Source organism: Zingiber officinale, chromosome 2B, assembly GCF_018446385.1.
Source record: "Zingiber officinale cultivar Zhangliang chromosome 2B, Zo_v1.1, whole genome shotgun sequence".
NCBI lineage: Eukaryota > Viridiplantae > Streptophyta > Magnoliopsida > Zingiberales > Zingiberaceae > Zingiber > Zingiber officinale.
Window position 1 is genome coordinate 130,554,518 of NC_055989.1, and position 27,818 is coordinate 130,582,335.

The 27,818-nt window shown below is 37.1% G+C and overlaps 4 protein-coding genes across 15 annotated transcripts; all 4 read left to right on the forward strand.

Annotated features, from left to right (window-relative positions):
- Window positions 1-1,005: 1,005 nt before the first annotated feature.
- LOC122047207 (serine/arginine-rich splicing factor RSZ21A-like) lies at window positions 1,006-9,597 on the forward strand. 5 transcript variants are annotated; one of them, XM_042608329.1, is made up of 10 exons: window positions 1,006-1,098; window positions 2,277-2,386; window positions 2,988-3,076; window positions 4,803-5,031; window positions 5,438-5,539; window positions 5,712-5,807; window positions 5,892-5,963; window positions 6,063-6,235; window positions 7,072-7,148; window positions 7,256-9,597. In XM_042608329.1, exons 2-6 carry the CDS (start codon window positions 2,298-2,300, stop codon window positions 5,725-5,727), a joined length of 525 nt encoding a protein of 174 aa, XP_042464263.1. In that variant the 5' UTR covers window positions 1,006-1,098; window positions 2,277-2,297; the 3' UTR covers window positions 5,728-5,807; window positions 5,892-5,963; window positions 6,063-6,235; window positions 7,072-7,148; window positions 7,256-9,597. The 5 variants fall into 5 exon arrangements, with proteins under 5 accessions (XP_042464263.1, XP_042464261.1, XP_042464260.1 ...); XM_042608327.1 differs by lacking the exons at window positions 7,072-7,148; window positions 7,256-9,597 and adding an exon at window positions 6,408-6,728; XM_042608326.1 differs by lacking the exons at window positions 7,072-7,148; window positions 7,256-9,597 and having other exon boundaries at window positions 6,063-6,728.
- A 2,980-nt stretch (window positions 9,598-12,577) lies between these two features.
- Window positions 12,578-21,503, forward strand: LOC122047209 (protein STRUBBELIG-RECEPTOR FAMILY 8-like). Of its 7 annotated transcripts, none has more exons than XM_042608333.1 (16): window positions 12,578-12,703; window positions 16,061-16,244; window positions 16,356-16,488; window positions 16,565-16,636; window positions 16,740-16,805; window positions 16,902-16,973; window positions 17,058-17,126; window positions 17,483-17,554; window positions 17,654-17,719; window positions 17,794-17,859; window positions 17,939-18,261; window positions 19,446-19,696; window positions 20,172-20,443; window positions 20,534-20,875; window positions 20,955-21,111; window positions 21,191-21,503. In XM_042608333.1, the coding sequence occupies exons 2-16, from the start codon at window positions 16,154-16,156 to the stop codon at window positions 21,350-21,352; spliced, it is 2,214 nt and encodes a 737-aa protein (XP_042464267.1). In that variant the 5' UTR covers window positions 12,578-12,703; window positions 16,061-16,153; the 3' UTR covers window positions 21,353-21,503. The 7 variants fall into 7 exon arrangements, with proteins under 7 accessions (XP_042464267.1, XP_042464271.1, XP_042464265.1 ...); XM_042608337.1 differs by having other exon boundaries at window positions 12,590-12,703; window positions 16,064-16,244; XM_042608331.1 differs by lacking the exon at window positions 12,578-12,703 and adding an exon at window positions 15,691-15,968.
- Window positions 21,504-21,979: 476 nt separating this feature from the next.
- LOC122047210 (zinc finger CCCH domain-containing protein 63-like) lies at window positions 21,980-26,028 on the forward strand. Of its 2 annotated transcripts, none has more exons than XM_042608339.1 (7): window positions 21,980-22,360; window positions 22,454-22,656; window positions 22,782-22,835; window positions 24,302-24,418; window positions 24,502-24,774; window positions 25,235-25,387; window positions 25,505-26,028. In XM_042608339.1, the coding sequence occupies exons 1-7, from the start codon at window positions 22,294-22,296 to the stop codon at window positions 25,775-25,777; spliced, it is 1,140 nt and encodes a 379-aa protein (XP_042464273.1). In that variant the 5' UTR covers window positions 21,980-22,293; the 3' UTR covers window positions 25,778-26,028. The 2 variants fall into 2 exon arrangements, with proteins under 2 accessions (XP_042464273.1, XP_042464274.1); XM_042608340.1 differs by having other exon boundaries at window positions 22,463-22,656.
- A 326-nt stretch (window positions 26,029-26,354) lies between these two features.
- On the forward strand, window positions 26,355-27,528 carry LOC122047211. The gene has a single exon (XM_042608341.1). The coding sequence runs from the start codon at window positions 26,666-26,668 to the stop codon at window positions 27,329-27,331; it is 666 nt and encodes a 221-aa protein (XP_042464275.1). The 5' UTR covers window positions 26,355-26,665; the 3' UTR covers window positions 27,332-27,528.
- Window positions 27,529-27,818: the final 290 nt, after the last annotated feature.

The following is a 27,818-nucleotide window of genomic DNA, read 5'->3' on the forward strand; positions in this document are numbered from 1 at the left end:
TGTGTTTAAGTCCTGATTGCAAATAAAATGAATAATATATATTATATTTTTTATTTCAGAGAAATTATGTTCACTTCGACAAAACTCAAAATAATGGGGAAAAAAATCATGTTTGCTTTTGCATACAACCAATTTGATCTAATTTTAAATTAGCATTAATTAATTGTAGTCAATAAGATTAGGTCTGATGTCAGGTGTTGTCATCAAGCATTCTTTCATAAATAATATATATTTTTTGAAATACACTCAACTAATAAGATAATTAAAAAGTACTAATTGTTCAACAGAAGCTACTAATGTTTATCATTTTATTGAAGAAAAATATCTAGCAATGTGCTGTATGAAATTCAAATATTAGATATTTAATTAATCATTGAAGTATCCGATCATTACATTATTATTCGGGGCTAAATCAAGATTATTTTAGTCCTAACAAATTGTTGTCAACTCGAAACTAAATGTTAATTATGTTAATTTTATGAATTATTACCTAAACAAAATATACTTGAAATATGATAAAACGAGTCGACTAAATCTTTAGTCCATTAAATTATTATAATTTTGTTAATATTAATATTTAAATACATGCTTTTACAACCAAATATATAAACATAAACTAGGCCGGAGGGTCCCTTTGTATGGATCTAGTGGTTAGTACATGAGGTGTTGTCGTCATGAAATATGGGGTTCGAATCTCGGTAAAGCCGAGGTAAATGCCTCCCTTATGTGCTAGTCATTATTCCAAAGGCTAGTAGTCGTCTGTGATTTATCTCCTCCGTATTGGTCCTGTGACGGATTGACAGGGACGTTAGAGTATTCACTTTTTTGCCACCATAAACTAGGCCGGAGGCCTACTTATTAGAGGTCCAGTACGTGGTCCGTTTCAGATTACACGTATGCACTTTCCACTTATATATCTGTATTTACCTCCCTCTATATCCGTGGGACCGACTCTGGGGAGCCGCTACGGTTCCACATTTGTTTTTTCGAACGATTGCTTACGTTAGCGAACGCTTCCGTAGGTCGACCAAAACCCTAAACCCCATTGCGTCTGCAACAGTCGGGAACATTCTAACGGCGATTTTGACGCCGGACGAGGTAAGTTCGTTTTGGTTGTTTAGGTCTTCATCTCCTTTCCTTTTCCTCTCCCCTTCTCAAGGCGTTTTTTTTTTGCTCCCTCTCTTTTCGTTGGCCTGGAAATTGAAGTCGCTGTTCGTCGTGCTCTCTTTAGGGTTCGCCATTTTTTTGTGTGTATTTTTGGGTCTGGAAATGTGCTTTAAGTTTATTGAAGGTTAATGTTTGATTCGAACTGGTTTCACCAACATAACGTCTGGCGTTTGTTTTATGAGATTTAACAGAACGTTTGATTAACTGACGTTTCAAAAGAGTGACTTTTCTGGGTACTGATTATACAATTGTTATGGTGGAGTAATCGATAAACTGATGACGTATAATTCTATGGGTCCTTATTTCACTTTGTGCTTGTTCTTTTGTTTTTTCATTGGATACTTCTATTTTCGTGAGTGGAAGAACCTGCATTTATATACAAAGGATGGATTGTGATGTCAAAGAGTTATTTTTTGAGCGAATCATAGCAAGGCTGTGATATTTTTTGGAACTATTTAACTTGCACCTAGATGTGATCTTAGAGGCAGTTGCTTTTCCCAATGCAAGATACCATAAATATGCTTTTAGAGGATGCCGCTTCGTCTAGAGAAATTATGCTAGAGAGTTGTTGCAGCTGGACTATATCTGTCTGGGGCTCATTCAGGGTTGGGCATTTTACTATGAGCATTTTCATAAGTTTTAGAAAGAATATCCTAGAATCTGTCTTCTTAAAATAATTACTTGATTTTGAAAAGACTATGGTTTTCAATTTTTCTTGTTCTAGTAAATCCATCTAGCTTTAGTATTTGGGTAGGTATTCTGAGAATGTTCTTCAAAAATCAGATAAGAATTTATCCTGGAGTATCTGGATTTTATTTGGCAACTGCATATTTGTTCGTGACTCTCCTTCTCCTACGCTAACCATTTTCAATTTGTTAACAATCAGGATCATCTAATATCCAATTACTCATTTATAGTTACTGGTTATTTCATACTTAACATTATTTTCGAGTTATGGACTCATGCCTTGTTGTTATCTTGTTTTGATTTTTTAATAATTAAATTTAATAGAAATATCAATCTAAGGTGATGTGTATGCTCGGAAATTTGAGTCTCTATATATTTGGATAGCAGCATTTCTGCCTCACTCATAAATCTCTATTAATTAGGTTGACAATTGTTGATACAAAATGTCTCGGGTTTATGTTGGGAATTTGGACTCAAAAGTCACAGAAAGAGTTCTGGAAGATGAATTCCGAACATTTGGTGTTCTTCGAAGGTACTCTACTGTCAAAATGCCATTATTTTTGCCTGACAGTACCTTTTGAAAGTTATGGTATGCCTATTGATGGAATTATTTAATAACACAACCTGTTGTTGGAGTTATTCTGCATCATGTTCATGTTGTTTTAGACATTCCATTGCAATGTGAAATCACAAAACAAATTTGACAGATGTTGGCATGAAATCCAATTTGGTACTTGGTGCATGATACATGAATTGTTAAGTAAACCATTGTTCTAGGCCTCAGTTATCTTTTGCATTTTCTTTGAACTGTGAAATTAAATCATTGCTTTGTCCTATTATTAAGAATGCATACATTTTTTCCCCTTTATTACATCAAAAATAGGTGTTTGTTGCCTATACACATAATTTCCTTTCAAATTTATTCGTATTTATCCTTGATCTATGTTTTTATTTGATGTACTCATTGCTCCAGATTTTGTTGATATTAGTGTAGTAGAATTTATCTGAAACTGTCAGATTTTTTCTCCTTGCACATGCCCCCAAAGTGAACAGGATGGGCTGTTATTCTCTTTTATTTGGCTGAAAATGTGCTCTTATGTTATATTCCAAACGTTATTGTATGAACATTGCAGTGTTTGGGTTGCTCGAAGGCCACCTGGTTATGGCTTTGTTGAATTTGATGATCGAAGAGATGCATTAGATGCCATTCATGATTTAGATGGTAAAATTTGCATTTTTAACTTGTTTTTTTACATGATGAATTTGTTAACACATCTGAGTATATTTGCACAAGAATTAAATACTTGTTTTCTTTTTCATATTCTCGTGACATTATCTTCCATTTTTTGAATTGTCAAAAACTGCACTATTTAACTTTCTGTCTGAATGGCACAAAAGCTATTTTGAAAATACTTTTTGAGAGCTTAATTCTGTCATGATCTAGTAATTTTGTTTTATTTTATTTAATAGAGGTAGAATGCTAGCTTGCTGACCAAGTTGGTATTGCAGCTTGTTTTGCATCAGTTTGATCATATCATTGTTACTTCTCACACATCATGGAGTCCTTTCTTAATCCTCCTAATGCTTTCCTTATCACCTCCTTCCAATGTCTGCTCACATTGGATCTACATCTCCATTTCATTGCCGGTGGATCCCCATAACCATTGTTCTTCAAAATGTTGTGTTGCCTGGCACAACACACCCAGTACATCTCATTTCTGCTGAGGACCGAAACCCTGTCTTGGAATGAGATTGCAAACCTTGCCACTAACAATGCTGCACTGTGCTACGTCCCTGTTTGTGTCATGCTGCATCACATGTTTTACTCACGCCTTAAATCAAGGATGGACATTGTTGCAAATGATGAAATTTTACTTTAGTGAGCCTGCTGTCTTATGCATAAGAATCAAGTAGGAGCGGGTTGCATTATGCATGATGCATCATGCATTTGCAGCAACAGGAAGGGGAGAAGAATAGACTATTGAGATTTAGAAAGTTCTTATTCTTCTCGTTAATAGGCCCAAGTTCCATGTAATTCGCTCAGCTCTGGCAATTCTGTGGGCAATTATACAGGATTGGTTTTTATGCACTTGTATATGTGCATGAGATATTATTAGTGACGCCAAAGAACATATATTTTCAGTGTGGTTAGAGTTAGGAGTGCAAATGAATCGAATCGAACCGAATAAATGAAAATATTAATATTTGAGTTCGAGCTTGAAAAATATATATGATATTCAAAGCTCAATTCGAAACTCGAAAATACAAATAATTTTGGCTCGAGCTCGATTCGAAATAAAATTCGAGCTTGAGTTTGATTCGAATTGTTCAAGCCTTGATTCACTATAATTTGAGATGACTTAAATTTGAATTCTGTTCGAATTATTCTAACCTTAATTTGAATATATTTAAGTTTAAATTATATAAAAATAATTAGAATTTGATTCGAATTCGGCTCGCGAGCCGCTCGTTAACATTCAGACAAAATATTATAGGTTCGAATTCGGTTTGAAAAAATTATTGAAGAGTTCGGCTCAAATTCTATAATTTCAAATATAAATCGAATATTTTTAGAGCTGGCTCGAAAAGCTCGCGAACCGGCTCGATTCGTTTGCATCCCTAGTTAGAGTTATGTGGGAAGAGCTTGTTATGACTTGTGTAGTTATTTTCTGTAAAGGATTTTTTAAGGATGCACTCCTATGCACAAATTTTACTTTTTAGGTCCAGGTTTTTCAACTGTAGAAATTTCCAATTAGAGAAATGGTTTACCCATATAATATATATTTGCAATTGCACTTTGTTTAGTATCTTCACTCTTTATGGTAGAGGCAAGTGCCTGTCAGTTTTAGTTTCAATTATAATTTTGTATTTTTCTTTTGATTATTTGCTGTCATTTTTAGGTCTTTATCAGTGTTTATCAATTATATTTTTTCTGGCTTTTTTGATAGGGAAACATGGGTGGCGTGTGGAGCTTTCTCGTAATTCAAAAGGTGAAGGTGGTGGACGTGATAGGCGTGGACAAGGTAGTGGTGGGGACATGAATTGTTATGAATGTGGTGAACCTGGTCATTTTGCCCGAGAGTGTAGATTACGCATTGGATCAGGTGGTTTAGGAAGTGGAAGGCGGAGAAGCCCTAGTCCACCTCGCTATCGCCGTAGCCCTAGCTACGGTCGCAGGTATGTTTTTTCTTGTTTGACATTGATTATTATTTTTGTTTGAAGATTCATTGACAGATTGCAGTTGTGACAACAAATATTTTGGTTCAACTACTCTCAATTTTATTTATGGTTCACATACTCTCAATTTTATTTGTTACTTTCAGCCCTACCCTGTAGCCTTTTCTGCAGGTGTCACTATGTAGAACAGATGAATATAGTTTTGTACTTCACATTACCCTATGATACCACTTTGTTAACCTTGATTGCAATTACTATTTGAAATCTTGCAATATGATTTTATGCTCTGATGATTTGAAGGCACAATATCTGCATCTCTTCGTAAAAACTATAGCATGTGCTGTCGGACATGTATAAAGCTTTAACATAAAGGTATGAAATGTATGGAGTTTTCTTTTTTTTTTAGCAGAAGTCGAAGCCCGCGAGGGGGAAGATCTCCTCGTCGTCGCAGCTATTCACCTAGGAGTAGGTCACCAGCACGTCGTAGAGATTCTCCTTATGCTAATAGGTATGTCAGCTAAACCCACATTCTTGCATTGATTACCAAATTATCAAATAATCTTTACTTTACCCTTCTCACATAATAAGTTAGCTAAGGAAATATATGACTGCAGAACATTTCTGATGCTAACACATACAATATGGTGAGGGAATATATTTAGCTTTTTTCCCATTGGCAGAAGTCAAAGCCCATGAGGGAGAAGATCTCCTCGTCGCAGCTATTCGCGGAGTAGATCCCCAGTGCATCGACAAGATGGTTCTCCTTTTGATAATAGGTATTCCCTATAAGCTCTCATTTGTCATGTACCAGTAAATTCATTTGGTCTTATTTAACAGTCCTCGATCACTATTCATTTCAGAAGTCCTGGCCCTGAGAAGAACTACAGTCCTTCACGGGCAAATGGTCATGAAGAATCTCTTAATGTCAAGGGGTACTGCTGGTTGCTTTGAAGTTTGAGGATGGATGTCTGCTTAACTGAGTAAATTGCTTGTTATTGTGGTCAACAACTCATGCCGAATAATTTTTGCAGGGACGGGCAATGGAGCAGGAGCAAAAGCTAAAGTGCACATAGTGCATCTCAGAAACTGTTAAAGAAGGGACCTTGGAACATCTTTAAATCTCCTATAGTTTAGTAGAACGATGAAGCTTTGGATTCTTCCATTGGCTGGAGCACTCTCCTCAGCTTTACTGGCACATGGAGAGGTTACTTTTCTAGTTCACTATTCTGTTTTGTTTTGTTTCTTTTCCAATACTGAATTCAATACTTGAATGTCGTAGCCGATTAATCATGTTTTAAGATTGTTAGTTTAATGTTGTTAAGTCAATGCTATTAAGGTCTTTAACAAAGTGATTACCCTATTTGTTTTTGTTTGAGGTGTGTGGAGTTCTGCCAAGATATAGAACGGCCACTCCGCGGGCTCTTCTTCTCGACACTGTCTTGGCATCACTGCTTCTCCCAATCTGTTTCTGCCAATCTTTCTATTTCTGCCAAGTGCTATGGCATCTACGCAAAATTGGTACTCCATCAGAACTGATGAACTATCGGCAGAAGTTAGAAAAGATGTGAAACTTTTTTCTTTGCACTGTTAAGGATTTGGGGCTTTGCTAGGGTTTACCAATCTCTTGCTTCTTTGCTGGAGTTTTGTATGGTGTTTAGTTGTGTTCAAAGCAATCTATTGATGACAGTTAAGTTGTTTATCGGCATTCCACCATTTGGATCCACCCTTTCTTACTTGACAAGGCGATAACAAGTTGAAATTTGACTACGAAGCGAAGTTCCTTTTCGAAGAAAGAAAGAGGGAAAAAAAAGGGGAAAGAAGATAGGGAAGAGGTGGCTTCCGCCCACTCTCGATCTTTGACCCTTCGAGATAAATAAAGCATAATAATGTTTTTAGTAAACTCTAAGTTTAACTTTATGCATATAGAATCAAATCAAGTTATTATCAAGTTGAATACTCAACTTATTTGTAAATACTTGGTTCATTTACAATCCTTTTCATTGGTACTAATATCTCCCATCCAACAACACTATTATTCAGATGTTTCCAATCCAACCTCACTGTGGTACTGATCTTTCCAACCTAGCACCACAATGGTACAATGTGGTACTGATAAGGTACTGGTCTCTCTGATTTATCCAATACAGCATCAGATTGATGTTGATATCTCTTAACCCAATAACACTATTGTTTTGATTTCTCCAAGTATTGTTGATATTTTCAGCCCAGCACCTTAATGACGCTGGTTTCTTCAAAGCAGAACTACAATGGTGTCTATTTCTTCAACATAGCACTACAGCCAGTTTCTCCAAAGCAACACCATAGTTTTGATGAACAGGCTATGTGCCATAGTCTTGATGAAGAGGCTGGGTCAATTGAAACAAAGTTATATCTTCATCTTATAGCATCACAATCACTCTTTCACACTATCATTATCTTCCTTAGGCACCCCTCTTCGTCTCTATGCCCTGGTTTCTGAATTTATATACTTCTAGGTCTATTAATGAATTTTAGTTAAAACTTATTAATGGACCTAATCATTTATGATTGGACTCAATCCAAATACATTAGGTTTTGACTTGAGACCTAATGTCACCATACCCTAAAGTCACACCCTCTTGACTTAGTAAGTTGTAGAGCATATGTTTTTTAAAAATCAACTTTGTGTTAATTAACACAGTTATATCCACATTTTGGAGCTTGATAACTATTCTTGCACAACAACACTATCTTTCCTAAACTCCTCTCTTCCTCTTCTATCCTAGGTTCAGAATTTTTATATTTTTATGAGTTTTAACTAAAGTTAAAACTCATTGATGACCCTAGTGATTTCTGATTTAATACAATCCAAGTGCATTAGGTTCTTGGCTTGACACTGAATGTCACCATACCCTAAAGTGACAACCTCATGGCATTCTAAACTATAGACCAGTTGTTTTCAAAAAATCAATTAAATCTAATAATCACTCTTGCATAACAACACTGCCTTCCCAACGCTCTCTTATTCCTCTCCATACCCTAATTTGAGAATTATATATTTCTAAATTCATCAATGAATTTCGGCTAAAATCTATTGATAATTCTAACCATCTCTGATTAGATCCAATCTATATGTTTTAAGTTCCTAGCTTGACACTAAGTGTCACCGTGCCCTAAAACTACATACTCATGACCTCTTAAGCTGGAAACCACTTGTTTTCAAAAAATCAACCTTGACATAAAGTCATATCCTCATCTTAGAGTTTGATAATCACTCTTGTATAACAACACTATCTTCCCTACACTCCCCTATTCCTTTCCATGCCCTAGTTTTAGAGTTTTTATACTTCTGGGTCATCAAAAAGTTTCGATCAAAATTTATCAATGGTTCTAGTCATCTCTAATGGGACCCGATCTAAGTGCATTAGGTTCCTAGCTTGAAACTAAGTGTCACCATGCCCTAAAGCCACAACGGCATGACCTTCTAAGTTGTAGAGCAAACATGTATTCAACTTGGAGCTTGATAATTATGTTTTTACAGCAACACTCTCCATCCTTCCATTCTCATACAATCTCTCTTTAATGATCCATCAATCGAGATATGTAAGGTACAAAATTCTTGCATTTCTAGTCCTCTTGACCATTCAATCGTAATAAACCCTTGTTGTCCCTAAAGTCACCATGCTAGCTGTGATTCGAATTCTCCATGCCTTCCTCACTTATTATAATATTTATAACAAAAATCACAACCACGTCCAAAGCATTGTTAAAGTGGGAATAATCTTTTGAATATATAAAAAAAAAAGTGAAGGTTCAGATGAAATTAGTCACAATTATCTCTTTAAATACAAGATATTTCACATTGTTTAGCTTTATTCCCTGCCCTCAAATTCTATGCATGTGCTTTTGTCTCAATTTCTCTCGAATATTTCATCTCATTTTCCATACTTCAGCAGCTTACGTTATTCTTAAAGCAAACATTATGATGCAACAATTTTTTCAATGTCGAATTTTAAATTACAAGAGGCGAAATATGATATTTTATATAATAATCAGCAAACAGTGATGCCTCTGCTTCTCCATAAATAGCGAAAGCAGGGAAAGTAAAACAGGGGAAACAGAGCAGGGCAAGAGATGGCCGACCGGCGCAGGAACACCACCAGCCTCTACGATAGCTCCGCCTCCCTCGCTGGGAACTTCATCCCGTCGTCTCACTTCGCGCTAGGCCGCAACGAACTCGCTGCGGCGGCTGCACCCGGGCCCACGAAGCCCACCTTCCCCGTGGCGGTGCCCCCGCCGGCGGACGTGTGGCAGCTGGTGGTGGAGGAGCCGCCGGCGGCGGTGGACAAGCTCGCGGAGGAGTACATCCGGAAGGTCCGCAAGAGGATGCGAGCTCAGCAGTTCTATTCGGGGCCGCCGAACGTGATCGCGCTTGCGCCGCCGCCGAAGTACAAGGTGGTGGCGATAGAATAATTAAGGCTGCGGTTAACTAAACTTTAGCTACTTCTTGATGTACTAATTAAGTGGCCAACTAATAAATAGTGCTGTGCTAGTTGTGGGTATAATACAATAAGATATTTTCACGAAGGGCTGAGTTTGGGTTTGTGAAGTCATTCAAACGTCACCTGCAGCTTCGTGCTTAAACCAACTCCACGATGTTGATTTCTCTAAATCCAAATGCATTAGATTTCTGACTTGACACTGATTGTTTCCATGTCCTAAAGTCACATCCTCTTGACTTACTAAGTTGTAGAGCATATGTTTTTTTTTTTTAAATCAACCTTTGTGTCAATTAACACAAAATTATATCCTTATTTTGGAGCTTGATAACCACTCTTGCACAACAACACTAATACACTATCTTTCCTAAACTTCGCTCTTTCTCTTCTATCCTAGTTTTAGAATTTCTATACTTCTAGGTCCATCGATGAGTTTTAGTCTCTAGTGATCTTTGATTGGACTCAATCCAAATGCATTAGGTTCTTGGCTTGACATTGAATGTCACCATACCCTAAAGCGACAATCTCACGACCTTCTAGACTATATGCCACTTGTTTTAAGAAAATGAGTGTTTGTGTCAATTGGCATAAAATCATACACTCATGTTAAAACTTGATAATCACTCTTGCATAATGATACGGTGCATAAAGGTACGACATGGTCGTTGGGAGTTAAGGAGATGTGACAGTCAGAAGTTAAGAGGATATGACAGTCAAAAGTCAAGGAGACGTGGCAGTTAGAAGTCAAGGGGATGTGACAGTCAACAGTCAGGAGGGCGTAACTGTCAACAGTCAGGAGGGCGTGACTGTCAACAGTCAGGAGGGCGTGGTGGTCAACAGCTAGGGAAAGAAGAGGTAGGACAGTTTGATATCGTCAGACGTAGGATGCCCGGTCGGGTGCTTACAGATCAGGATCCTATATCTGAATCAGGATGCGCAATCGGGATGATACCTGACCTACTCCAACTGGTTGGATTTTCACAGCTCGGTTATATCCATGCCTGATCCTTTCAATAGGTCAACTCTCAGTCAGCTCTTGAGCAATTTCACCACAGCTCTCCCTGCCCTTCAAGACTTAGTCCAAGTGCTATACCTAATAGATCATCCCGAGCTGCCCTATTCATACTCGAGTGGGACAGAAGGTGTTACACGACAACAAGGTCAGAGAATCGTAATCACTTGTCAGAGAAGAACTACTGTATGCTAGAGAATATTTCAATGGTTTGCGGTCATCTGCGAACAGAACCTTCTTCCAGTCCACAAGAGGGTGTCACGCATCCTCCATCACCAGACAGGTCTTGACACCCGACATTCCCTAACATCAGTTAGGCTCCAGAGGTACACACTGTTATATAAAAAGGGAGGTCCTTTCCCTTGAGCAGGTATGCTCTCTCGCACATTCACACTTATCTTCTACTTTTCTTTCTCCTTCGTACATTATTTTTTTTGGGGAAAAAGTACTTGACTTGAGTGTTGAAGGGCCTACTCTGGAGACTTTTTCCTTGATTTCTGGCCTCTAATATTCTGTGTGGTTGGCTAAGTGTGCGCAGAGTTCAAGTACCGCCACCTCAGCTATCATTGTCCGTCAGCACCACGTGGGGGGCCGTTTTTGTGGGTATATACGAGAAGGGTGTCCTAGTCGCTTCTCCGTCAACGCCAGCAACAGCTCATCTGACCTTCATCTGACTCATATTCCGGACAGGATCACATAACAACACTACTTCCCCTACACATCCTTATTCCTCTCCATACCCTAATTTCAAAATTTATGTACATCAGGGTCCATTATCTGGATTCATCAATAAGTTTTGGCTAAAATATATAGATGGTTCTAGCCATATCTGATTGAACCCAATCTATGTGTTTTAAGTTCCTGGCTTGACAATGAGTGTCGCCATGCTCTAAAGCTACCGACTCATGACCTTCTAAGCTTTAGACCATTTGTTTTCAAAAAATCAACCTTGACATAAAGTCATATCTTCATCTTAGAGTCTAATAATCACTCTTGCATAACAACACTACCTTCCCTATACTCTCCTATTCCTTTCCATGCCCTAGTTTTATAGTTTTTGTACTTTTGGGTCCATCAATAAGTTTCAATTAAAATTAATTAATAGTTCTAGCTAGCCATCTCTGATGGGATCTAATCTAAGTGCATTAGTTTCTAGCTTGAAACTGAGTGTCACCATGCCCTAAAGACATAACTGCATGACCTTCTAAGCTGTAGAGCAAATATGTCTTCAAATTGGAGTCTGATAATTACGTTTTCACAGCACTCCAAATGTTGAAATCAAAATGCTATGGTAGTGAATTTGAAAGTTCAGAACCCAAGTGGTGTTGGATTTGAAAGTTCAGCACCAAAGTGGTATTGAGTTTTAAATTTCAACAGTTGAATTTGAAAGTTAACACCACATTGATGATGGATTTGAATGTGCAACACTACAGTGGTGTTATATTTGAATGTTCAGCATCTGTTTTAACAATCCATCCTTCGATTCTCATACATTATATCTCTTTAATGATCCATTAATCGAGATGAATAAAGTACAAAATTCTTGTATTTCTAGTCCTCTTAACCATTCAATCATAATACACCTTTGTTGTCCCTAAAGTCACCATCCTAGTTGTGATTCTAACTCTCCCTGCCTTTCTCACTTGTTATAACAAAACTCATAACCACCTCCAAAGCATTGTTAAAGTGGGAATAATCTTTTGAATATATATATAAAAAAACCAGTGAAGGTTCAAATGAAATAGTCACAATTATCTCTTTAAATACAAGATATTTCACATTGTTTAGCTTTATTCCCTGCCCTCAAATTCTATGCCTGTGCTTTGTCTCAATTTCTCTCGAATATTGCATCTCATTTTCCACACTTCAGCAGCTTACGTTATTCTTAAAGCTACATTATGATGCAATAATTTTCTCAATTTCGAATTTTAAATTACAAGAGGTGAAATATGATATTATATATATATATATATAAATTAAAGTAATTAGCAAACAGTGTTGCCTCTACTTCTCCATAAATCGCTCGCTCCATCTCACTGACTTGGATAAGAAACAGGGAAGCGAAAGCAGGGGAAACAGAGCAGAGCAAGAGATGGCCAAATCGGTGTCAGGGGATAGAGCTCAAGTCACGGTGTCCAAATCTAATGTGACTTGACACCGTGATTCAAGTCCTGGCAAACCGGTGCGTGTATTTCCCACCCCGTTATATTTCATTTTTATTTGAAACTATACGAACGATTAAAGTGTTCTATTATTCAACGCAACTTCGTACACGGTGAAATAGGTTGAGACTTGAGATTACAGTTTGATGTTGAAGTGAAGGTGTTGAGATCCCAGGGATTTTAATGCAGGGCCGTCTCAAGATTCCTTGAGGCCCTATGTAAAAAAATTAAAAAACAAATTTTTTTAATATATTTTTAATTTTCTTTAATATTTTTCATTTAGATTTGGGACCGAAAATAATAATTTTAAAAAAATATTTTTAAAATTAGTTATTAAAAAGAATTAAATATTATTTTTTAAAAAAACTAATTTTTGATATAAAATTTAGTTTTCTGACGGGTATTTTGATAATAATTTTATTTTTTATTAATAAAATTTTAAATTATTTAATCTTTTTTTAGTTAGAATGTCAAATAGACTTTATTAATTTAATTTTAAAAATTTTATTTTTGCAAATGCATTTTACTTTGTATTTTATGATAAAAAAAATCTCTAATTCATATTATTATCGAGAAATAAAAAGAAAGAGCGAGGAAGAAATATTATCGGCAAAGGAAGAGAAGGACGTTCTCTGCGAGTATCATCGGTGAGGAAGGAGAAACATGCAAAATCGTTGATGAAAAAAGAAAAGGGCACAATGCATTGATGAGAAAACTATTAGGATTTTTAAGAAATATTGAGGAGAAAAGAATTCATTAAGTTTTATAAGAATTGTATTACTAATTGCAAAATAAAATGAGAATTGGAGTAATAATAAAAAAAGAAAGAAATATATCAATTTAAAAATGAATTATATTTAAGGTAAAATAAAATTTCATATAAAATTATGGTAGGTAATTAATGAGAAAATAAAGATAAGTACAAGGTATAAATAGGAAGTGGAATCATAATGAATTAATTGACAAGGTGTTATTAATGAATTAGCAAGACATTTATAATTAATTAATATTAATGATGCTAATTTAATTTTTTTCAATATCTTTAATTAATTAATTAATAGGTTCCAATAAAATTGGGGCCCTAGTCATAGGCCTCAATGACCTATGCCTTGAGCCGGGCGTGTTTTAATGTGATGGGACATACTCTCTAAGGTTAAATCTTATCCAAGATATATAACACCTGGGAAGTACGAAATTATTTATAAAATTAGATCGTCCGTTAGGATCTATTTACGTTTCTCAATTTATCCTAATGATATGTGGAAATTTTTCATGAGATCGAACCGATATATTTAGGATTAATGGATAAGTTAGATACTTAAATTACCAAAAACTATAAATTATTTAAGTTGTTTGGAGCTATTTCTTTATAATTTCCTATTTTAAGTTTTTTTAGTTGACAATATTTAGTTTTCGTCGATTAATTTTGAAGTGACTTGTCCGATTGTATAGAAGTTTTTCATCGATCATCTGGATAAATCAAGAAGTACTTGTAGTGAACGATCTATGAACTCAGCGTTCTTAGGTCAACCACACATTAAAATAAATTTATCCGTTAATTTACTGAAGCTGAGACTAATATTTAAATGTCCGAGAAATTGAGAAATCGCTTTGTCATTGTATCATTATCCTGAGAACTATCTAGAGTTATTTTGTGCCTTAATCTCGAAGTTATCCAGGCTATTCCATAGTTCACTTGCGGTATCACCCTATGGTATCACCCTATCGATTCGATATTCGACTTGATAATTTGATACTTTCTACACCCGATTCCCATAGTTTGGATAGAACTCCACCACATTATTTCTTGTTCTATTTGTAAATCATGAATATATATATAATTAATTGAAACCATGAACAAGAAGCCATTTCCTTGTCTTCCTCTTGCAATGGTGGCCCAAAAGCTGTAAAGGAGAAGAATAGAATATGAAGAAAAGCATAAGATGACAACAATAACAACAACTCACACCACAATTATTATTATTAATTTTAATTTACATCTCATTCACAACATGTGGAACACACACAGCAATAATGCACAAGCATTTTTTTTTCTTTTTCATTTATATAATAATAATAATAAAAAAAAGAATTTTAACTTTATTATTACTTTTGTCTGAATATTTAATTCATTGTGGGGATTCTTGTGGTGATACCAAAATGGCAAAACATAAAAAAGTTTAAAGTCTTTTTAACTCTGGAATCCGATCCTTTCCAAAGAAGTGCATAAATAGCATAAGAATTATCAATAATTCAGGGGTTTTTGTGGACACATGATATAATTCCACCGACTTATTATTATTATTATTATTAAACTAAATTCCACTGTTTGACTTATAATTAATATGTCCTTAAAAATTTAAAAGTCAAGGAATATTAGGTCTTTAATTAGGTGAGGGTTTGAAATACTTATCCTTCTTTTAAATTTATTTTTAAAGAATATTAATTTAGGAAAACCTTTTTTAATGTTTAAAAAATGTGTTTTCCTTTTAAATATCTAAATATTTAAACGAAAACAAAATGTGTTCTCTTTAAGTTAGTTTTTGTTAGGTTTTTCTCTACTCCAAATGTCATTTTAAAATTTATAAATATCATTTCAAAATATTAAATAATATTTACATAAAATTCATAAATTTAGCAATCAATAATTGTTGTATTCATATTTTTTTTTAATAATTGCGTCCATTTAAGATTTTATATTATATAATTATCAAATTTACTCCTCTTGTAAATTTTCTACTCATTTTAAATAACTATATGTTTTTTTTTATAATTCAGATATATAATATTTTTGAATCAATAATTAATTTAGTTTACACAAATTTTTCACTTATCATCAAAATAAATTCAAAAAACACACGTGAATTCTGGCTGAATCGATCAAACCGGTTCAATCGGATAAAATTATGGACCGGAACTGTGACCTGGTCAACTAGGTCAGATTTGGATGGCATTGATTGGACTTGAGCACCGTCATCACTCACCTTCTCCCTCATTTATTTTGAGCCCGTTGCCATCACGTTTTGACCTGCCTTTTCCACTCTGTAACGAGAAGAGAAGTTAAACTCAAAGTTCCAATTTTTAAATTGCTACAGCCAAGTCGCATTCATTCACCAATTTAATCTCTGTCATCTCATCCTCTCTCTCTCTCTCTGTATCTATTCTTGTTCCTGGCATTCATTGGGTGTTGGCTTTTGAGAAGAGATCCATAAGACGCAACAAGGTTCAATCTTGCTGATAATGGCAGTGCTGGTTTAGTATAACTGTAGAAGAGGGAGCAGTACAGTAGCTATCTTCTTTTCTCCACTTTTGTCCATTCCAAGCCATCTTCTTCGTCATTGAACCCTTCCCTTAAAGCAAAATCCAATTTTTACCAGCAGAGAGACACGTCGCCGACACTGCTGCTGTGTCGGATGCAAGTATATTAGTCCCCTCGGCTTTCAACGAAGAGGAAGAGCTCGGAGGAGGAGATGGCAAGAGGCGATCGTCTCCCGGCGGCTCTTGTTCCTTTTCTGCTCCTCTTCGCGGCGGCGGTGGAATCCGCCACCGATTCGTCTGACGGTACGTCGTGAAGGAAATTGATTCGCAATGTAGGGTTTTAGAGGACTTCTCTGTGGGGAATGGGAAGGGGTTTTCTTTTGTTGCATTTGATTCAAAGAGTTTAATTTGCAGTTCAAGCTCTTGGTGTGTTGTATACTTCTTTGAATAGCCCTCGGAAGCTCTCCGGGTGGACTGAGAGCGGCGGTGACCCTTGCGGCGGCTCGTGGAAGGGGGTTTCTTGCTCCGGTTCAGCTGTTACTGCCATGTAGGCATTCCGGGTGAATCTCCATCTATTTTGGTCTTCTTGCTTCGTAATTATGCTGTCTCTCTTGCTGCAACAGAAAGTTATCAGGATTAGGGCTTAACGGTTCCCTGGGCTACCTCCTTTCAGATCTCTTGTCTTTGAAAACACTGTGAGCAATCCTATAGCTTTTGAAATCTCATCTTTTGTTCCATAAATGTGGATTATTTCTGTGGAACGATTCATCAGGTTCTTCCATTTTACCTTATTTGCAGAGACTTGAGTGACAACAACATACAAAAAACCATTCCATATCAACTACCACCCAACTTAACTTATCTGTAATGATTTTGACGCATTGGAGGTTCAATTTTCCTTTCTTAAAGTCATTGTCATGACTGACTAATTTGTATCATTTGCTTTGTTGGTTGATGCAGGAATCTCGCTGGCAATGATCTTCATGGGAATCTTCCATATTCTATCTCTAGCATGATCTCTCTCAACTACCTGTAAGTTGTTTGTTGGGGTTCCTTGTGCTTCTTGACGGTGTAGATAATTTTATACTGAACAGTATTCATATTGTATCAATGAAGCAATCTCAGCCACAATGTTCTATCGGAGATTGGTGATCTATTCAGAGATCTTCAGAACCTCTCTGTGTTGTAAGATACTTGTCAATGATGTTCTTTTTGTTCCAGTACCTTCTTACGCTGTAATTAGAATTTCTACCTTACCATTTAAGTTCATAGAAGCAATTTATGATGGTTGAATGCTTATAATATGGAATATATTACGCCTTGTTTAAAATTACACCAATTCTTCAGGCATGTTGCTTAAGTAGTAAGGTATATTTTGTTTAAGCTTACTAGGATGAATTGCAATTTGCAATGGCAATTGTCTCGGATGTTGTTGTTGATGTTGAATTGTCATCCTAAATTGCTTGTAATAATAATTTCTCCGGTCAATATACTTGGACATTGTACACATTCATCTTAAGCTTGTATATGATTCATCTCAGGGATTTGTCTTTCAACAACTTCTCCGGAGATGTACCTAACTCATTTGGTTTCATGTCCAATCTTTCCTGTCTGTAAGTACGCCAAAAAAGAGATTGTCCTATTTGTGTTCTTATGCCAGCCACATTCATGACATAAGATTCCTAAGCTTTATGTCGTCGTTGCTTCTGCAGTTATTTACAAAATAATCGATTGACAGGATCAGTTAATATTCTTGCAAATCTAGACCTAACTACTCTGTAAGTTACCTTGAGCAAGGTGCTACCATCCCACTCTCTGCAACCAAAATCTAATGTTGTTTAATTTTTTTCAGTAATATTGCAAACAACCAATTTAATGGTTGGATACCACAGGGTTTCAATTCAATTCCAAACCTTGAGTGAGTTATAAAATCTTTTTGCATGTACAAGTGTTTTCTTCTGCTTTTCCAGTCTCATTACTGTGATTTTCATACATAGGACTGGAGGAAATTCCTTCTCCAATAACCTGGCTCCTCCCCCACCACCATACATGCCACCTCCTCCAAGAAGACCACACCGGGTTTGTGATGACACTCAAGAACCTAGATATATGCCATCATCAAACTCTCCAGATCATGCGAGCAACAAACAGAGCTTGACTACAGGTCAAGTGATAGGGATTGCTATAAGTTCGACAGTTGGTGTGTTATGCATACTATTAGCTGGAACATTGTACCTTTTCAACATTCGGAAGAGTAAACATGATGGTATTATTAGTGGGAGTGATTCTGGAAGGTTAGCAGATGTCGGTACAAACAAAGGTACCCCATCAGTTCATAATTTTTGGTTTCTTTCCTTTTATTTCACGCCCTTAATTTTTCTTCTCTGACTTCGGGACACATAAATATCCTATATCTCTCAAGAAGGAGATAATTTCTGTGGATATTTCATTCCTAATATGTAACGACAATTACATCGAAAAACTGGTTTTACTTATATCTACCAGCATCAGTTATGAAATTGTTTCCTGACTATCAAACTATCAGATTCATATGCTATGATGATTGTATTATAATTTTATGAAATTTCCTTTTAACTTGAAGGAAACACAAGAATCACAAAAGCCTTCAAAATCTCCTCTCCATTCAACCACACACTCTCTTATCCTGTAAATAATATATTCATCAATATCATTTGCTTGCTGACTAATAGATCCAAAATATCTGTAATAGCTACTTCTACGAATTTTATCTTCATCCATATTAATATTACTTTTCTTCTTATCTTACTATTAAGAATACATTTCATGCAATTTAATAATAGTTCTACTTAAATACCTCTAGTAGAATTGGATTTACAACACAAAAATTAACTTTTTATAGTCATGGAGTGTTAGTATTTATTTGTTGGCATACCTTTAAACAACTTTGTGATGTAATTAATTTCAAATTATTTATCATTCCTCTCATGGTAGATAACCTTGCATTAATTTCTTAAATTGACTTGAAAAGATTCACATTTGCACTATCAATGTTAACAAATTTATAAACAACTCAAAGAAGCCCTCCCCACACTACTACAACTTTCCGATTTACCTCCTCACATATGGTCGTTGGGCTGATCGTGTGGGGCCGCTGGGTGGCAGATTCCACCTTTGGCTACCATGTTTATAAACAACTCAAAGCTATGTAATTAGTTTCAAATTATTTATCATTTATAAGATTGTTTACCCAAATTTCTATCAATTACATGAAAAATGATCTGCTTAATTTTGGGTATTATGTATTGGGAGATGTATAATTTTTAACATTAGATAAGTGTATACTTGTGTTGATTCATTAAGGTAAGTAGACAAATCTTTTTTCCTGGGATTATTTGATTGTTTATGTACAGTTTTTGATACAGTCTCATATATTTTCTAGTCTTTATTAACAGTCTCATATATTTTCTAGTCTTTATTAACATACAAGTGAATCAATTTCCCTCTTGTGCATGACTTAACAAGTCACTGAGAAAGAGATGCAAGAGCAGATGCTGAAAAGTCCTTCCACAGCAAGTCTGAATTTTCCTGATAAAATCATAATTCACAAGTTGGATGAGAAGAGTGGAACTGCAAACCGAACAAAAGTGTCTACAGCTGCAACATCATATTCTGTTGCTTCACTTCAGGTTGCAACGAACAGCTTCAACCAGGATTGTCTTGTGGGTGAAGGTTCCCTCGGTCGGGTATATAGAGCAGAATTCCCTAATGGAAAGGTGATCTTTGGTGAACTACACCATGTAATGAAAAAGTTTTCATTCATTTTAGAAACCAAAATGTGCATAACAGAGAAGATTAAGAGCTCAATTGTTGTTATCTAACTGACAAAAACATAAGATATATCAATCTGCACCCTGATATATAGCTTGACTGGAAAATAAAATAACTCATTTCGTTTACTTGTGTTGAGTCTTCTGTTATATCTCAAATCCTTGAAGCCTGTCAGCTTACATTTTTCATTTCTACTCTTTGTAAAGGCCAATTTTGTTATGTGTACATTATTTGGGAAACTATGTTGCTATATTGATTCCTTTTTACTCTTTTTCTTCACCTTGTTAAATTAATAGTATTCTTGTTAAATTAGGTTAGTGTAATGATCACATTTCCATTTTGGCGAAGCGTCACTGATTACACTTTAGTTGTTCTGCTAATTTTAGCGTGACATACCAATCAATTCCTTGCCTCTCCCAGGTTTTGGCAGTTAAAAAGATCGACAGTGCAGCATTATCCATACAAGAGGAGGATAACTTTCTCGAGGCTGTTTCAAATATATCGAGATTAAGGCATCCAAACATCGTTGCATTTTCAGGATATTGTGCAGAATATGGGCAAAGGCTTTTGGTTTATGAATATATTGGAAATGGAACTCTGCATGATGTGGTGCACTTTGTTGATGATTGTAGCAGGAAGCTATCTTGGAATGCCCGGATGAAGGTATCTCTCGGTACCGCTAGGGCACTGGAGTAAGTACTGTTTGAGACTGTAAAATTGGTTAGTACTTTTTGAACATGTATCGCCTTCAGTGAATTGGACTCACCTTTCTTTGTACTCAGATACCTGCATGAAGTATGTTTGCCCTCTGTAGTACACAGAAATCTCAAGTCTGCGAACGTCTTACTCGATGAAGAGTTTAACCCTTACTTGTCGGACTGTGGACTAGCTGCCTTAACACGGAAAACCGAGAGACAGGCAAGTAAAACAGAAACTGACAATGTTAGCCTTGTAATCAGACTTCATAAATCCTTGACTCAACAGGCTTCGACCGAGGTAGTTGGCTCATTCGGTTATAGTGCTCCAGAATTTGCAATGACCGGAATGTATACTGTGAAGAGTGACGTGTATAGCTTTGGAGTAGTGATGTTGGAGCTACTCACTGGTCGGAAACCACTTGATAGGTTTGCTTTCATCAACTGTTTGCTTGACTAAATGTTTTCAGATTCCAACAGCTGATTTCTATATGCTTGTATATTTCAGTTCTAGAGTGCGATCGGAACAATCCCTTGTCAGGTGGGCTATTCCTCAACTCCACGACATAGACGCGTTATCTAGGATGGTTGATCCAGCATTGAATGGAATATATCCTGCCAAATCTCTTTCGCGTTTTGCTGACATAATTGCGCTATGTGTTCAGGTACTTCAAACCAATTCAATAGCATGTTATTTTTCCAGTCTTTCATCAAACATGAAAATTCTTATCATCCTGCTGGCAGACGGAACCAGAGTTCCGACCGCCGATGTCAGAAGTCGTCCAACAACTAGTTCAGCTGGTGCAGAGAGCAAGCCCGCTCAGAAGGCGATCGGGCGAGGAATTTGGATTCTCGTACAGGGCATTGGAGCAGGAAACCAGAATGGCAGAGAACACACCATTTTAATTTTTTTGATTTTTTCCCCCTCTTTTCATTATCAATATTCAGTTCCTTCAAAACATATTGTTTAGTACATTTCTGTTCTCGGAGTTTATTAAAACTTATAGTAAATCAAAGAAATAACAAATTTAATGATAAATTGGAGATGCTTCTCTAATTGTAATTGTACTTGTGTTTATTCTGAGTTTCACCAGATGCTCCAAAAACTTCTGTTAATTCATCAATTGGACGACAGAGCATGGATTCTGTCATTTTATTGCTCTAGATATCTCAAACTGAAGTTGTAGAACTTTCAGTGGTTAATTTAGGAGAACAGATGTAGCAATCTTCACCTGGAATCGATGATATGACGATCAGCAAAACAACTTGCTCTAAACTCCACCAACAATCTCTATGAATTAATATAGTTTTGAACAGTTTTTCAATTTATGCTGATAAAAATTTTTAGAATTGATCTGATTCAATATTTTTTAATATAGTTTTGTTTTTTTTTTTTTAAGTGTCGCACGATGCTTCATCAAATTTAAATTAGTGTTTTAGTAGGGACTAAAATACAAACTAAACTTGGGAGGGTTCTCATTGAAAGTTAGTCGCGTCATTAAGGCACGTAAATCAGGAGACAAGTCTGACTAAGCACGCAATTAACTGCGACTAATGGGAGCAATTAATGGGAAAGCGAAAGAATCGGAGAGATAAAGATTGAGGGAGTGGAAATCTGCGATTCGATTCGATCAATCCATTGGAGATTTAAATCCTTGGCGAAAGCTACTGCTGTCGCCTTCTTTTTTTGCTCAAGATTCTGCGCTTTTGGGGCTGCACTGTTCATTCTTTTGAGTGGCGGAGGCAGCTCGATCGAGCTCGGATTCCAAGTCGTAAAATTTGCAGTTTTCCCCTGTTTTTGAAGGGTTTGGTTGGTTGATTCTGTGATAGGGTAGGAGAAAGCTCCGATGCCCTACTCCAGGCACAATGCTGTTTCCGATTTTTCTTGTGACGCCTCATCGGATAACCTTGAAGGTGTTTTACCTGTTTATGGTTTGATTGTTTTGTAAGAACTGGAAAAGTTTTCGCTTTTCGTATAATGGAACATGGCAATTGATCTGTGGTTAGTGATGGCAGAGCCTTTGAGGCATTTAAAGACTGGGAATGAGAAGGATAGCCAAGAAGACGCAAAAGGTAGTATGAATTTGTACCCTGAGCGCCCTGGAGAGCCAGATTGCAGCTTCTACACGAGGACTGGATTATGCAATTATGGGAATAAGTGCAAGTTTAATCATCCTCCTGTAACCATGCAAGAAGGACCACTAATAGAGGTGATGTGATTCATGTTACTTAAGTTGCTAGTGGAAACCAACTATGCTTTTTTAGTTAGAACTCATCCGTGGAGGAATTTCATATGGATCATGCTGTTAAAACCAGAAGTAATTGTTTCTTGCAGGGAACTCATCACAAAGATGAACTTCCACAAAGAGATGGTCAACCTGATTGCCAGGTACATTATATTAGAGAACCACGGCCATTTTTCTGTTTTCTCCATCATGGATATGTCTAACGGCCCAAATCTAGGCTTCAACTGAGATCTCATTTACCTGGCTATTGTGCCACCCCCTTAACACTCCATAGCAGACGAGATCAACTTTGCCTTCAGCATCCTCATGGCAAATTTGCTTCCTTACCCCTGATGGTTTCTCCTATGAGTTCTACAAAAAATGCAAGGGTGCCCCAATCACTATCATTTTCCGACTCATTATACACTTCTGTTCAGAAATTGAATTAGGCCCTCATGTGCACTTTCATTCAATTTAACCATTAAGTTTTTTTTTTCAATTAATTGGATTAGGAACACTAATTATGGGGCAAATTACACCAAAATTTCTTCAATGCTAGCTCGTCAGGTGATCTAAGTCATTTTTGACGTTTCAATCTAACCTACTACAGAACAATGAAGCAACAGACAACAAGCACAAAAATACTCCAAGGACAATGGACAAGGATTTATTTGAAAATCCCAACATGTTAAAATCAGAAGCGAGGAGAAAAACAAAGATCACTAATATAAAGGAGTAACCAAAATGGATGTATGTTTCACACCAAGTGATAAATAACTACTGAAGGCAATACTTGAGCGTTGTTTATATTCCTTGGTGACCAACCTTTCCATGTATTCTACCTTATCACAATCGGGTGTACTTATCTGCTTCCTAGGCACCCATTTATAGCAAACATTTTGTTTGTTCCTTATATGCTCTTAGTGTCTGGTTTTCACAGACTTGCCTATATGAACATATTTTTCACCTTTTGGAAAGTCTACAAAATTTCGGGTGTAAATCTTCTCAAATAACTGCATCTCTTGTTCCTTAAATACAAACCATTGGGCTACACCAACCGGTGAGATAGTATGAGCAAACCATACCTACAACGTGCAATAGATCTTGTTCCTATGCAACAATAAGAGCGCAACCAATTGACTTAGCGTCAAATTTTTAGGAAAACATAGATGATCCACAAACATCCAAATGAATATGATCTAGATTATCCTTTAATTGACATACTGTTGTGCCGAAACTGACCTTGTGCTTCACAAAGCACTCTACTTGCATAGACTACAAGTGGTTATATACTGCCCAAAACTCCAACGTATTTTACCCAGTTCCCCAATCCTCACAGTAAGAGAAGATCTGTTTCCGAGGTTATACTTTCAATTCTTGAATTAAGAAGAAAAAAAAACTCTACTTGAAAGGGCCTTCTTCTGGAAGGGCCTATTTCCTTTTGAAAATTATTGTAGCTTATCTTAATTAGAAGCTTGATTTCATTTCTCAATAAGTTACTGCTAATCTGTTGCTGATATGACTATAAGTTGCATTTATTTCTTTTTTCCTAAATGAATGCATTAAATATCAGACCATAGGATGATTGTGGGATTCTACTTACATTTTCTTTGTTTCAATTGGTCTGCAGTTTTTTCTCAAAACAGGAACTTGCAAGTTTGGAAAAAACTGCAAGTATCATCATGCACGAGATAAGCACGACGGCCAACTACTTCAGTTCAATATTTTGGGTCTACCGATGAGGATGGTGTTTAACATTTCCATTTTCTTAAGCTTCAAACATTTAGTTGATGGACTTTCTGTGAGTATAATTTTGCTCTGGGTCCACAGGATGAAAAATCTTGTCCCTACTACATGCGAACAAGATCTTGCAAATTTGGAGTTACCTGCAAATTCAATCATCCACAGCCTAACAATACCACAACTTATTCTGGATTTTCTGCTCCTACCCCAGTGCCATATTCAGTTGGACTACCATTGTGTTTTTCTAGGCCCCCTTTCATGTTGAGTCCCGGACTAGATGGTCTTCAATATTACATGCCTGTTATTCTTCCACCAACACAATTGACCATGCCGATGCAACAGGGTTGGAGCACATATTTGGTGAGCCACTCAAATCCACTAGAGTATCTATGCATTATGCTTATTGTTTAATGGATAGATATGTTTGATTATATGTTACAGGAATTACAAGATTTAACATAACTGCACATTTGTTTCTTAGTGAAATGTGTTTGCCATATTAACAATCGGAATATGCAGTATGTTTTTTAGTTCTAGCTCATCTTCTTGTGTGTTATTTTTTAAGTTATTAATTAAATTTGTTACCGTGATAGTATTATAAGCTTTTGACTACAGGATATAGATTATTACAGTTAATGCATTACATGTGTCTCCCATATTTTTTTGCTGAAGAATACGTATTTTTGGCATTTAAGTTGTGTCTATAGTTGAGAATTATGACTAGCTCTTGTCTAAGATAGGCTTAAAATTCGAATGTCAACCTAAGTATTCTCTCAAACGACGTTATTATTAGTCCTAACCACGTACCAAACATGTACAGCCAGGCCCAAGTGTGTCGGTGGATTTCCCCGAGAGGCCTGATCAACCAAAATGCCAATTTTATATGAAAACAGGGAGCTGCAAATTTGGTAGTTCATGCAAATATCATCACCCTAAGGAGATGAATCAAGTATCTCCATGCTTCATGGGATCGGTAAATTTCTTCACTTGCTCTTAGTTCAAAGAGAGAGAGTGTTTCTTTTTTCTTCTGTCTGATTGTGGTCCTTGTTCTAAAACTTCCAACACAAATCCTTCTGACTCGATGGCAAAGGATGCTCCTGCGTGCACATACGGAATCTGCAAGTACGGTGAAGCTTGCAAATTCGATCATCCTTTTGTGGCTATGCTACCTCTTCAAGAACCAGCATCGATCTCTGCCTACCACAGGAGGACCAAATTTACGTGGATGGCGACCCATGATTTATGCCATGGGGTCCCAAAATCACCAAATGAGTTCAAGAAATCTGTGAGCATTACTGAAATCGAAGATGGCTCCTCAACAGAGACTTCTCCATCACACACTGCTGCACCTCAATCAGATTAGTGTTAATCTCCATCGTCTCTTAATATGGTTACAGAAATGAGATTTCAGATCATCGCCGTCTCAGTCACCTTTTTTTGCTTATGACTGCCTTGAGAACTAGGGAAGCTTGCAGATACATAAGATGAACTGTGATAGCTGTGTTGCTGTAAGAAAAATCAATGGAGTCACATGTAAAGATGCTAGAATTTCACTGTGTTAAACTTGTAATGGATCTCAACTTTTGGAACATATCTCGTTTATTGTTGTATGAATTCAGTTTTGTAGGTTCAATTATTGTGGGTAGATCCAAATTCAACCAAAAGTCGGTCGACTGGATTAGATTCGACTCGGAAGGTAACACACCCTTGACTAGCATGAAGATCTTGGCAGTAGAAATCAAGGGTGAAAGAGATGGTCAACAGAAAATGTCAACCCTTTTATTTTTCATCAAGTTTACATCAAAGGCCAAGTCAAGAATCTCACAAACTTTCACCCCCAAATTTGGGGGCATTAAATCATGCAATGGTCACAGCAATAGTCAGAATTCTCCAAAAAAAAATTATTTCTTGACCAAGTAAACTTTCAGAAATAAGACTCATTCAGTAGTCTCCATAGTCGACTCGGAAATCAGCCAGTCAGAGTTCATCTTCTTATGTCACAGTTTATCTTAAGTTTTTGAAAAAAAAAGAGAGAAAAGAAATGATTTTATTGTCCTGTCCAATTATTTATGTATCCAATGGGATTGCTTCCTTTCATTAATGGCGTCTCCTCTGCAAGAGCAACACGAAGAGTTAAGAGTCGCTGTTCCCAACTACTGATCCTTCTCCTTCTACTTCTTCTTGGTCGCCGACCTTTGGTCCAAAGTTGCCATTTTTAGCGTTCCTGTTCCTTCAAAATCTCATCTTGACGATGAAGAAGCTCGCCAAGGGCCAGGCACGGCGGGTCCACCCGGCCCCGTTTCCCAACCATCTGGCTGCGCTCCCCGCAGCGGTGATGGCGCTGGCGGCGGTTCTGGCGCCCGAGGAGCAGGAGGTACTGGCCTACTTGCTCTCCAGCAACGGCGGCGCCGGAGGAGGCGGAGGGGAGAGGCGGAGGGAGTGGTCGCCGCAGCGGCCGACGCACCTTCCGGAGCTGGGCTGCGGGTGCTTCGGGTGTTACACGAGCTTCTGGGCGCGGTGGGACGCGTCGCCCAACCGCCAGGTCATCCACCGCATCATCGACGCGGTGGAGGAAGGACTGGCCTCCAAGGAGCGGGAGCGCGGCCGCCGCCGCCGGCGCAGCGGCCGCGGCGGACGGAAAGGTGCTGCCTTTAAGGCCGCGGCGGCGCCGGAGGAAGGCAAAGTAGCTCGGCCTCAGCTTTTTCCATCGTCCGATGACGACGGCCGTGAATACGACGATACGACCAGCAGCGTTGACGGAGCGGATGAGGAGGCGCCGCCGGTAGCGGCGGCAGAGGAGAAGGTGGAGGACGGAACGAGTGATGGCGACAACTCTGCCATTAATGCGATCGACAAGAGCTCTGTGAGGAGATTTATGACCTTCATCGGTGAAAGAGTTTGGGGCGTCTGGAACTGAATCCACAAGAAAAGGAAGGATTTTTGTTACTAAAATGGGTTAGAATTCGATCTCCCCTTTCCTGTTCCTGATCGAGGTAGTCGTCTTCTTCCTTCCTCCTGTAAATTTTCTGCTTTGTTGGAACTCAAAACAGAGTTCTTTTGCTTCATGTAAAAAATCGCTCCTTTTAAGAACCAAACTGTTCTATCATTAAGAAATTTCATCCTAACTTTCATTTGCTATGAACAAATCTATTCGATGGAGTGAAAGTGAAACAAAAAAAACACATAAAATTTACTCCTTTTTGCGATTATCTTTTTAAAGTTTAATCTATTATTATCAAATTCGATAAGAAGGACTTTGAAAAAGAAAGACAAAATAAAAGTAAATTGGCTTACAATTTATTATTAGGATTTGGAAATCTATGAGAAGATTTTGACGGAAAATATAAAAAGGATTTTGTTGGCATTTGTAGAGACAAAAGAGAGTGGGTGATGTTAAGCCCAAG